Below are 13,083 nucleotides of genomic sequence, written 5' to 3'. Positions count from 1 at the left end.
GAGTGATAGTCCTCTGGCTTGACCAAGCTCAGTAGCCTCTCTGTGATGTCGTGAATGTGTGTTCAAGGTAGGCAGCAAACCTCTTGAGAGATTGTGTGGGTGGCAAATGGGTCCCTCAGTGCCTCTCAGAGAGGAATCTCCAATTACCAAGAGCTAAACTTAGTGAGGGATGCAAAGAATAATATGAAGAGGTTCTACAGGTACATTGGCCACAGAAGAAAGACTAAGGGAAGTGTACCACCTCTGACAAATGAAGACAGAGATCTGGTAATGACAGATGTGGAGAAGGCAGAGATACTTAACAATTTCTGTGCCTCAGTGTCTTTACTAATGGTCAGGCTTCCCATATCTCTTGGGTCCCCGAACCCCTAGGCAGGGGCTGGGAATTTTCCTGAGGGAATTGGCTGATGTAGTCATCAAGCCTGTCTCCATCATATTTGAAAAATCAAGGCACTCAGGCCAAAGTTCCTGGTGACTGGAAAAAGGGAAATATCACTCTCATTTTTAAAAAGGGTATAAAGGAAGAGCTGGGGAACTATAGACCAGTAGTTGCTCTCCTCTCCTACTTTTGTAGCCCTTCTCTGGAAATGCTCCATGGTCTTCATGTCCTTCTTGTAGCGAGGAGCTCAAAACTGAATACTACTCAAGGTGTGGCCTCACCAGAGCAGAATACAGATCACGTCCCTGGTCCTGCTGGCTACACGATTCCTGATACAAGTCAGGATGCCAGTGGCCTTCTTGGCCACCTGGGCACACTGCTGGCTCATGGTCAAGCAAGCATCAATCAGCACCCTCAGATCCTTTTCCTCTGCACATCTTTTGAGCCACTTTGCCCCAAGCTTGTAGTGTTGCATGAGGTTCTTGTGGCCAAAGTGCAGGACCCGCCACTTAGACTTGTTGAGCCTCATCCCATTGGCCTCTGCCCATTGATCCAACCTGTTCAGGTCCCTCTGCAGGGCCTTCCCGCCCTCCAGCAGATTGACATTTCCCCCCAGCTTGGTGTTGTCTGCAAACTTACTTGGGGGTGCACTCAATTCCCTCTTCCAAATCATCAGTAAAGATATTAAAGGTATAATCTGGGTGACTCTTACTGTAATACTGCTGATGTGGCATATAGCAACCATAGTAGCGATGACATATTGTATTATATAGCAATTAACATAATACAATTCAAATCATTGGTTTTTCTCAACCGAAATTAAATCCCTTTGAGCAAAATATGGGGCTTCCCCATGCTTATGCATTACCATCAAGAGCAACCAGGTACTTGAGCAAAAGCAATCCCACAAATGCGTTTGCCTTTACCTGAGGCAGGAATAACCCAGACTGTCTTCCCCAGTAAGTTTTTTATACAGGGATATTATCTCCTTCTACACTGCATAAGAGTTTTGAGTGTGCAAAGACAGTTTGGTTGGCAGATACCCTAGTGTTGAGTAACCAGGTGGCCTTTCCAAGTGTCCATGGTCAGGCCTACCCCTCAAGCAGCCTATCCACGTGCTGGCCTGTATATTCCTGACTCCAAAACTCTAGGGGATGACTTGGGGTCTCCCTTGGTACTTTCTGAAAGATGTTGCAGGTGGGGCCATTCTTCCCCAGCTGCAGTGTAGAGCATGTTTTTTAGATTTTTGTCCTTCCTGGACTGGCCCAATGGCTACAGCATGATGAATATCCTGATTAATTTGTTCTAAGACTTGTCATTGGTCAGGGCCCAATTTGAAATTGTTCTTCTTCTGGGTCACTTGATAGAGACAACATACAATCAGACTGTAGTTTGGAATTTGCGTTCTCCAAAAACCCACAATGTCTAAGAAAGCTTTTCTTAGGCCAAAAAATCCTAAGAAAGCTGTTTCCTTTTTGCTAGCTGGTGGAGACATAGCTGTTATTTTGTTGATCACATCCACTGGAATCTGACAATATCCAATTTGCCATTTATTTCTAAAAACCGGATCTGCTTTGCAGGTCCCTTAATATCACTTTGGTTTACAGCAAAACCAGCTTTCAGAAGGACTTGGAGATATTTTCTTCCCTTTCTCAAATACTCCTTCTGCTGTACCGTCCCACTTGATGATGTCATCAATGTATTGCAGGTGCACTGGAGTTTCCCCCTGTTCCAGTGCAGCCTGGATCAGTCTATGGCAAATGGTAGGGCTGTATTTCCACCCTGAGGCAGTTGATTCCAGGTGTACTGGACACCACTCCAAGTGAAAGCCAAGTGTGGCCTGCACTCTGCTGCCAAAAGGATTGTGAAAAATGTATTAGCAATATCAGCTGTTCTTCAGCCCTCTTCAGTCCCACAACAGAAGGGTCTTCTGAGAGACTGGGCAAGGTAGGCAGCTGTTTAATTTCCTCTGTCTCCAAGGCAGCTATGCCAAAAGCCCACTAGTACCCTTTGGCATCTTTAAAATACCATACAATGAGGTAGTCTATGACAAAGATGCACCAGAGCCTCCAGACTTGTCACCAAGTGCTTTTGCCACTCAATTCCTGTTAGACTCACCTCAGCCGCCAATGCAACCAGCTGTCCCTGTCACTCCAGTAACAAAGATGGGTTCTGCCCCTTTCTAACTTGATGGCATTAAGTTACACCGTGTATTAGTGTCCACTAGAGCCTAATACTTCTGTGGGTCTGATGTGCCAAGCCTTTGAATCCACACAGTCCAATAAACCTGACTGCTCCTTTCCTCTGCCTGGCTGGAGGCAGGGCCCTTCCAATCAGTTGTGGTCACTGTGTTGAAATTCATTACTCACTTCATGTAAATGTGGATCAAATGTCCCTTCACTGAAGCCAGGAGTAAACTCAACTCATCTGTTCTGGAGATCTGCTCACTGGATACTGGAGCAGTCATTTTCTTAGCAGTCCCTTTTTCAGTCCCTTTTTCCATTGTTTTTCCTTGTAATTCGTGTATCTATGTGTTAGTGTTGAGGTAGATTTTCCATCCCACTTCCTCATGTCCTCCCTGTGGTTGCACAGGTAAAACCACAGCATGGCACATGGTGTGTACCCGCTATGTCCTCTCTTGGGCAGAGGAGCACTTACTCCTAATAGCTGAGACACTGGTTCATATAGATAAGGATTAGGGCATAACTCTTTGATTTGCTGGACCTCTTGGGAAAGTTTCCTCACAGCTGAGACACAGGCCCATAGAGCGGAAGAGAGGCTTTCTTCATACTGCTGAAGTTGGACAGACAATGCATCCGCCTTGTGTTCCTCTCCATCTTTCCAGGTTATTACTGCCAATGAGTTGGTGTACAAAAAGAAATGAAAAAGAAGGAAACAAACAAACAAACAAACAAAAAAACATAATTTGGACATGTTGGAATCAATAGTTCATGTATGGGAGTTAGAGACATGAATCCAACCATAAGCTGCTGCCTAGGTCTATTTTGGCTACATCCTGTGAAGCCATGATCTACTAAATGGCACAATTTAACCAGAACATCCGTTCTTTATGAAGGAGACAGGATGGCATGTGTGAGTGAGGTAGACTCTAGCAAAATCAATAGCTGTGTTTCTTAGACACCAAAAACCAGTATTTATTATTAGGGGTGAAATTCTGATTTACACTAGATGAAGACCAATCTCATTATCAACAACATAAGTTCCTGTTTGTGTGAGCTATTCATTTGGGGTTTGTTTCATGCACATGTGGCATATAGAAACAAGGAACAGGAGAGGTGAATTCAGGGAACATGATATATTGCTGGTAGAGTCTGATGGGTGGGCTCATTAAAAAAAAGTTTAGAATTAATGGATGAATGATTTTGAATGTTTATTTCCTCTTGGAGTGCAATCTGAATCATCTTTAAAAGAGGCAAAAGTAAAATCTGTAGCCATTTGAAAGGCATGTTCCGTTGAAGTGATTCAGGCTGATCACTCTAGTGTTACTGTATTAGAGTAAATAATCTTTTTACAAAATAAAACAAAAAGTCACTTTAGATCTTACCTTGCCTGTTTTGGAAATAAAATTTTTTAAAAAAATCAAATTTTCTAACTCATTTCTTGGAGGTAAAAGTAGATCAGCTCTCAGAAGCAAAGTTAGTTGAAGCTTAAGTGAAGTTTCCTTAAGTTTGTTTCTCCAGCGTTTTAATTAGGCTTCCAATGTTGCACAGGGAAGTTAATTTCCCTGGGCACATCTAAACAACAACAACAAAAAAATGCTAAATATAATTAAGCATTTTGCCATTAGTTGTTTGTTGTGAAGATTCTGAAGTCAGGCAAACAGTGTACCCTGAGATGGCTTATGTTACCTTTCTCTTTAAAAAGCAAACTAAAAAATTAATATTTTGTAGGCCAGTCAGCAGAGTTTGCATTTCATTCTGTCAGTGTTCCTCACCCAATTCTTTCTTCCTTCTTTTCTTTCTTTCTTTCTTTCTTTCTTTCTCTCTCTCTCTCTCTCTCTCTCTCTTTCTTTCTTTCTTTCTCTGTCTCTCTCTCTCTGTCTCTGTCTCTCTGTCTCTCTCTCTTTCTCTCTTTCTCTCTCTCTTTTTCAAGGGTGCTCTGTGTTCTAGCTATGTATGTATATTTGTACATACATATGGTGTGTAGGTTTGCTCTGTGTGTGTGTGCCAACTGGGGACAGATGTTCAGCCGTGGTTCTGGCTGGTCCTGGAGACATGGAGCTGCATCAGCCTCATCTTCATTGCTAACATGATGTATTTATCTGTAATACAAAGAGGTGTCCTATGGAGTTATTTTTTTTCCCTTCTAAAAAAACATCTTGCAGTGCAGCTCAAGCTCACTGCTTAAGACTGGCTGTGTTTTTGCTATGATCAGTTAAGCTAGACCTCTCTCAGAGACCAATAAAGCATCTTAAAATGTAATTGTTATTATTACATGCTGAAGTGCCTGAACCATTACCCAGAAGAAGGTTTAAAACATGAATGCCAAAGTGCCATTGTTACATGCAATAAGGTAAGGTCATCTAGGAGTGTCTGAGAGCGCAGCAAAAGCCGGGATAGCTTTACAAATTGTTTCTGGTGAAAAAAAGTCAAAGTTTATGTGGTGTCAACCTTACTGCCAATAGAAAACAGAAAATGGAGTGAGCTCTCCTCAGAACTGCACCAGTCTTCGGAACATCCTAGAGATTGGATTTGAAGCAAGAGTAATCCCAGATGAGTAATCACAGGAGGCACGGAGGGCAAATTGTACAGGTAACTTAATTGGCAAAGTGAAGATATTTCCTAAGGTGGCCAAAATTTAAACAAAATCAAGGCAGTGAAGTAACAATAGAAACAACCCTTTCCATTCCCGTACACTAGACAAAGAATAGCTTGTCTCCTAGACTAGGCCTGGAAAAACATGAGTACCAGCTCCCTTACTCCTTCTCTGATAAATGGATGTTACTCCCCTTTTGAAATTGTATCAGCAGCTGTGGTGATTCATCTGACCAGTTTGGGACAACTCTAATTAGATAAATTCTGCTTATAAGTAACTATCTTCTCCCACTGCTTACAGATAGGAACTGGATGATATGTGTAGACTTAGTCAATTAAATTTTAGGCAGCTATGTTTAAGTGAGATGAATCCTATCATCCTATCTGTCTACATTATGCTACCTAGCAGATCTCATTGCCTGGAAAAAAAAAAAAAAAGTGAATAATCTTATTTGTTTGCTTGTATGCTTGCACGCTTGCTCACTCCTAATTAAAGTGTCTGAATGCTTAAATTTATGTGGAATACACCCCCTTCACTCATGCGTTAAACCAGCCAATCACATACTCAATTATGACAGTTTTACTAAGCAACTACCTGTTGCAGTGCTGCAATCATTGACAAGCCCTTAGCTGGAATTATTCAGAAACTCATCAGAGATAGACATTAAGATTGTATAGTCGAAGGAGAAAGCAATACTACTGAACTTGCTTTCGTTTACTTTGGGGTAAACGCCTTAAAGGTCATTTTTAAAGCTGTGCTGTGAAAAGAATTGTTTCTTTGTGTTTAGTGTGAAATCAGCGTAGACAACTAGCTAAGATGAATCTTGTAAATTGGAACTATCAAAATTTGGATAGACAATTTGCATCTTTAAAGAGAAGGGTAAAACCCTGAGACCAGCTCTTTTATACTGAGCATGCAGACTGAAGAAACACTTCTGTTTTTCCAAAAGGTACAAGTAACACTGAGAACACATACCTTGCAGATTCTACAATATTTTTAAAGCCCTTGAAGATAAATTATTTTTTTTTTTATTTTAGTGTATGTCACATGAAAGTGAAGTGTTATCTGCAACAATCTTTTTACCCACTAGCAGGAAGCTTGAGCCTCCACCAAACTGCACAAGGAATAACAGATATCTTTAGAATATAACTGGCTCTTGTGTATCTGAAGAATCCATACCTCACGTCATCTTTGCTGATTTCAAAGCTAGCTATCCCAAGAAGTTTCCCATCACAGCTCTTCATTATCCATACCACAGACAAGGAATCAGGCCACTTTTGGAGAAGAAGAAACTCCAGAATCTGCTAGGTATGTCATTTTGCCTGCCTATTGACATGCAAACAAGGATCAAAGTATTTCTCTAACTTTTGTGAGGTCTTCTTGGTGTGATTAAAAAAGTAGCTATATTGCAATATGGGAAATAAATACAGCAGGTCTGCAGTTGCATGCAGAGTCATTAGAATGAGGGAATAAATGAGGAAGATGAAGAAGGGAGGAAGGGAAAAAGGGAGGAAGGGAAGAATGGAGGAAAGAAGGGAGGGAGGAAGGAAGGGAGGGAGGAAGGAAAAAAGGAATGAAGAAGGAAAGGAGGGAAAGAAGGAAGGAGGACACATCTGTGGAATTTCCACTTGAATCCCACACATAGACTGAACATTTGGAACATGGACAGCTGAAGGAATAAGTTTTCTTTTACAGAGAGTATTTTGACACTCTAGTTTTTGTTTGACTTTACTGACCAAAGCCCAAGGATGGAATTCAGCTGACTAAACACATATGTCTATGCTATATGAGATCTCCTGGTGATACACACCAGCTATCTCTAAAACAGCATGATGCCAAGGTTTAACATAGATACTAGGTCACATCTCCCCGTTCTGTGATTATATCTGGATTACCTAGGGATATCTAAAATGACACTGAGCACTTACATTTAGTCAAATCATGCCCACCTACTTTAACTATAGCAAAAGCTTAGAAGTGTAGTTTACATGAAGATGGACAAAATGCAGATATGCAAATTCAGGTGCCAAAATTCTGAATTGAAACCTGCATTTAGAGTCAAATGACATGAATCCTATGGCTGATCATTTTCAAGGACGTACTGGAAGACTTTGTAAGTCTACAGATTAAAACTGCAGTGCAAGAAAAGCTAAAGAAATACAATGGCCTATCACATTTGAGGGAGAACAATAGAATAGCTAATAGACTACTCTTAGTAAGTATATTTATGAATAATAACTACTTCACCTAATCTCATCTCTGTTGATTGCATCCTATAGGGTAGTAATGGAGCTGGAGAATTGCACCACCACTGTGAAAAATATTTTCTTTGTTGGTTTTACTGAAAGTGCCATGTTACAGTATGTACTTTTTGCAACTTTCCTCATAATTTACACAATGACTTGGCTTGGAAATGTCACCATCATCACCACAGTAATCATAGATCAAGAGCTTCACAAGCCTATGTACTTTTTTCTAGGAAATTTAGCCCTCATAGACCTCAGTGAATCCTCAGTGACTCTGCCCAAGATGCTATGGGACTTCCTGTCTGAGTATAAGTCCATTAGTTTTGGAGGATGCATTGCACAGATTTTCTTCTTCCATTTCACAGGAGGTGCTGTGGTTGTCATCCTCACAGTGATGACTCTGGATCGGTATGTGGCCGTTCATAAACCTTTGCAGTACTTAAATATTATGAATTACAATGTTTGCCTTGGCCTGGTTGCAGGAGCATGGATAGGGGGATTTGTTCATTCTATTGTGCAGGTAGCACTGATCATTCAGTTGCCATTCTGTGGACCAAATTTACTAGACAATTTCTACTGCGATTTCCCACAGGTAATCAAACTAGCCTGTACAGATATCTATGCGGTAGAGTTGCTCATGGTTTCCAACAGCGGACTGCTTATGATCCTCATATTTATTGTCCTGATTGTGTCACATGTTGTCATCTTGGTCAAAATCAGGGCACATATCACACAAGGGAAGCACAAAGCCTTTTCCACTTGTGGAGCCCAAGTTGCAGTGGTGAGCATCCATTTTGTACCCTGCATCTTCATCTATGCATGGCCATTCAAAAAGTTTGTGGCGGACAAAGCCATGTCGTCTCTTTATACTATCATCACCCCAATGCTGAATCCCATAATCTACACATTAAGGAACACAGAGATGAAGAATGCCATCAAGAAATTTCTCAACAATGTCTTTTTCAGAATGAGAAATTCACAACTGTCATTCCTTTCTTAGATGGTTGTTTTCTTTTACAAATAAATGTAAAAGCAAAGTAGATAATGTGTTAATAACTGATTTTTGCTTTAGAAGAAGAATCATAGAATCATAGAAAGAAATTTAAATAACAATTGACGCAAGACTAAGATGCTGTCTCTGAAGGTAATAGCTGCTTGGAAATCAAAGTGGTTGTAGACTAATAAAACAATGAACCTGTATGAAAACAGAAAATCAACAACACGAATTAAACCAATGAAAACATCCCTTGTCCATTACAGTAGTTCATTTTACTAGGGGTCCAGTTATTTTTTAAGTTTCTATTTTTTAAAAAATTCTAGGGAACTTATATATGGTTGTTCCAGATTTATTTTTTGTTTGTTTCTTTGTTTTTGTTTTGATTTTCTTTTCATGTGGACTATTTGTGATCAGGTGAAAAAATGCAGAACATAAGACTTGACAATAAGCATGAAAATATTTTTGATTGCTTTTGAAAGCAGTATATATATTCTATTTCAAAATTTTCAAAATGTCCAAACTTTCTTTTAAGAAATATTCTTTGTTCAGATCAATGCATTGCGTGAAATATTGTTAATTTATCGTTATCACAATAATATAGTAGTCCAGGAAATTAAGGAGTGATGAACAGAGAACAAAGCTATTGCATAAGAATGGGAAAGTCTTACTCATTTAATATACATGTATTTACCACAATTTAGTTTAGTTTAATTTAGTTTATGCAACTGTGTTCCATCACAGAAGAAGCAAAGGTTCATCACAGACTTATTCAGATTTTAGGATTTTTCGCTGAGTACTTGGAGACCTGGGCAGCCAGTGTGCTGTGGTTTAACCCAGCCAGCAGCTAAGTACCACACAGATAAAACTCATGGGTTGAGATAAAGACAGTTTAATAGGAAAGAAAATGGGGGAGAGGGGGAAGAATACAAAAAACAAGTGATATGCAACACAGTTTCTCGCTAACACCCAACTCATGCCAAACCTGTCTCCAGATAATGGTAGCCCCCCTTGGTCAACTCCCTGCAGTTTTATTGCTCCGTGTGGTGTCATATGGTATGGAACACACCTCTGCTCAGTTTGGGTCAGCTGTCCTGGCTGCGTCCCCTCACAATTTCTTGTGGATTCTAAGCTTCCTCACTACCAGGGCAGTATGAGAAGCTGAAAAGCCCTTGGCTTAGGGTAAGAACTGCTTAGCCACAACTGAAACACCAGTGTCTTATCAGCATTATTTTCCTCCTACATCCAAAACATGGCACCATAGCAGCCACTGTGAAGAAAATTAACTCTGTCCTAGCCAAAACCAGGGCAATATCCACCTCTTATTCTTTACCATTTATGTCATGGTCAGGTGTCACAGTTTCCAAAACATTCTCATTAATCATCACCGCCTTTCCAGCCTTTTGATATATACACACAGATATCCCTTGGTCTACGGCCTATCCCTCTGTGGTTCAGCCCTCTATGCAAGGGCTGTAGCTTTCATGACTTTGGGCTCCATCAGACATAATGATCTTTCAGGGTAGAAGAGGTGGTGTGTAGTGTTAAATTTTTGCATGCAGAGACCAGCTCTGGTGCAATACTACGATACTTCTTTAGTTGTATCATTGCTGCACTTTGGTTCCATCAAAATTCATTCTTCTTTGGTTTGCTGTTGCCTGAGGCAGGAATAACCAAGACTGTCTTTGCCAGCATGTAGTTTGTTGTTGTTGTTTGCTTGCTTATTTTGTTTGTATGTGCATTACATGGACTTTATCCCATTCTAAATAAAAGTTTTGACGGGGCAGGGTCAGATCAATTGGCAGATTTCCTAGTGTTGACTGAGCAGGTGGCTTTTTCCAAATGCATATTCCAATGTTTGAATGTCCCAGCACCCATTGCTCTTAGTGTAGTCTTTAACAGTCCATTGTATTTTTCCATTTTTTCCAGAGGCTTGTGCATGGCAGGGGATGTGATATACCCACTCAATGCCGTAGTCTTTGATACTGGTGTCTCTGAGGTTGTTTCAGAAATGAATTCTGATGTCTCAGTTCTTTCTGGGGGTGACGTGTCATTGTAAAACTTGCTTTTCAAGTGTTTTTTTTGCCTTGGAAGGGAAGGGAAGGGAAGGGAAGGGAAGGGAAGGGAAGGGAAGGGAAGGGAAGGGAAGGGAAGGGAAGGGAAGGGAAGGGAAGGGAAGGGAAGGGAAGGGAAGGGAAGGGAAGGGAAGGGAAGGGGAGGGGAGGGGAGGGGAGGGGAGGGGAGGGGAGGGGAGGGGAGGGGAGGGGAGGGGAGGGGAGGGGAGGGGAGGGGAGGGGAGGGGAGGGGAGGGGAGGGGAGGGGAGGGGAGGGGAGGGGAGGGGAGGGGAGGGGAGGGGAGGGGAGGGGAGGGGAGGGGAGGGGAGGGGAGGGGAGGGGAGGGGAGGGGAGGGGAGGGGAGGGGAGGGGAGGGGAGGGGAGGGGAGGGGAGGGGAGGGGAGGGGAGGGGAGGGGAGGGGAGGGGAGGGGAGGGGAGGGGGAGGGGAGGGGAAAGAGGGGAGGGGAGGAGGGCAGGGGAAAGAGGGGAGGGGAAGAGAGGGAGGGGAGGGGAGGGGAGGGGAGGGGAAGGGAAGGGGAAGGGAAGGGAAGGGAAGGGAAGGGAAGGGAAGGGAAGGGAAGGGAAGGGAAGGGAAGGGAAGGGAAGGGAAGGGAAGGGAAGGGAAGGGAAGGGAAGGGAAGGGAAGGGAAGGGAAGGGAAGGGAAGGGAAGGGAAGGGAAGGGAAGGGAAGGGAAGGGAAGGGAAGGGAAGGGAAGGGAAGGGAAGGGAAGGGAAGGGAAGGGAAGGGAAAGAGGGGAGGGGAGGGGAGGGGAGGATTCAAAATAATTAGCTAGAAATGAATGAAATGTCAGCTACAGCCCCTAAAAGCATCCAGTCCAAATAGACAAAGACAGCAGACTAGATCAGTGGTTAAGGTAGGGCTAAAACAAAGCTTTCTCTCCCATAGTTATATCACTTGAATCACACATCTTTTGATGTTTTCAGCTATTTTTCACACCCTCTTGCTTAACAATGATCATCAACTCTTTCAGGATGCACAATTCATAGCATTAAACATGTAAAACATGATATGCTTAAGTCTGAAGAAGTCACTCTGATCCCCCTTTACAGACAAGTAAGAGAAGTTTGCCACTCAAAATAGCATTTGATCTACTATCAGAAGTATGGAATTGGCTCGCTCCCTCCCATTGTCTACAGAGGGAGCCTCAAGTTCAGATCAACCAACTTCTACAGTTCCAAAGTCATCTGAAGTAGATCCCACCCAAAAGGGAAATAGAGATTTCAAGAGAGTCTTCTTAAACTCGGAGTAAATGATGACTCAGAGGTAGTTCAGATATTCTCTTGGCCAAGAAACAAACCAAACCAAACCAACAAAAATGTAAGCTTTGTGAGGGGACACTGCAATGTAAGCTGGCTGTAGGCATCATCGGTCCAATGCTGTCCGTAATGTAAGAAGAAAAAAAAAAGGAAATTCTTCTAGTGAAAATCACCTAACCCGTTTTGGAGACACTGTACGGCAGAGCTGCCGAAGGTAAGACACTTACTTCAAAATGCCTATTGTTATTATACAAAGGAAGTACTAAGGAAGTTCTAAGACCAAAAGGAAGTATTAAGACCAAAACTTGTAAGTCCTCATAGTTACTAAAAAAGAAGTACACAAAGTAAGAGTTGTTCTTCACAGGTGTTTTTCATTAGGTAATAAAACACTAACCTATCAGTAAAGCAATGACTGCCACGAGTTTAATTAACTTTAATTAAAAGCTAAACCAAGGCAATAGGTTAAAACTTTGTACCAAGGCAATAGGTTAAAACTTTGTAAATGATCAAAGAGCTTAGGCAGATTCTACTTCAGCTAATTGGACCTCAAAAGTTAAGAAAAGTATTGTAAATACATGTCCTTCCAGTCTAAGGGTAACTTTTAATGTTCTTCTCTATTCTGAGTAGGCTTTATCGAGGTCTCTCTCAAAACTGGAACTTCAGTAATGTACTATTCTTTCATTTCCATCCCAATAGAAACAATGAAAACCACAAAGATTCCCTTCAAATACATTAGATTTTTAAATGCCTGAAGATGTTAAGAGTTCCCTTATTTTATATATAAATTAAAATCATCTGTGGCTCCCACGTCCACAACTTTGACTTCCTTGTTCATGTTGGAAAAACCACAGACAAAAGGGCAGCGAAAGGGTAAGATACAGCAGACAAAGAAATTGGATTAAGTATTTACAAAAGGTGGCTGAATCATGACAGGGTTGTGAGCATTGCTCTTGTTTTGATAATGTATTATTCTCTTTTGTTGTGGTCTCTTGACAAGGTCCCTATATGTATTGTGGAAAATGTACTTCCGCACCACTCTCCCCATATAAGGATACACTTCTGCCACCAAAGAACATTTTTGTGCCTTGAGATTCACTAGTGTAGTCCAATGTTGGGTTCCCCCCTAGGTAACAGAACTTGAGCCTGGAGAATGCAGAGTTAATGACCATTTGTTCTGCTGTGGCAGTCTAATTTCTTCTCTCTCTTTCTCTCAGTTTCCCCTTCTGGGCAGTAACAAAACATGAAGCTGCCACAGTTGGCACAGTGCTGCATAGTGCTCCATCTGCATCACACACATAGAGGCACTCTTCAGGATAATGAATCAATGTGACTAATGAGGCAGACAGCACTGAAC

At 41.8% G+C, this 13,083-nt stretch overlaps 1 protein-coding gene across 1 annotated transcript; it reads left to right on the top strand.

Annotated features, from left to right (window-relative positions):
* Window positions 1-7,492: 7,492 nt before the first annotated feature.
* Window positions 7,493-8,401, top strand: LOC311422743 (olfactory receptor 4D1-like; the record flags this gene model as incomplete). Its single annotated transcript, XM_084496095.1, has 1 exon — window positions 7,493-8,401. The coding sequence occupies exon 1, from the start codon at window positions 7,508-7,510 to the stop codon at window positions 8,399-8,401; it is 894 nt and encodes a 297-aa protein (XP_084352221.1). The 5' UTR covers window positions 7,493-7,507.
* Between the last annotated feature and the right edge of the window lie 4,682 nt (window positions 8,402-13,083).

Source organism: Aythya ferina (assembly GCF_964211825.1).
Source record: "Aythya ferina genome assembly, chromosome: 23".
Classification (NCBI taxonomy): domain Eukaryota; kingdom Metazoa; phylum Chordata; class Aves; order Anseriformes; family Anatidae; genus Aythya; species Aythya ferina.
Note: the sequence above shows the minus strand (reverse complement) of the source record. Positions and strands in the feature narration are given on the sequence as shown.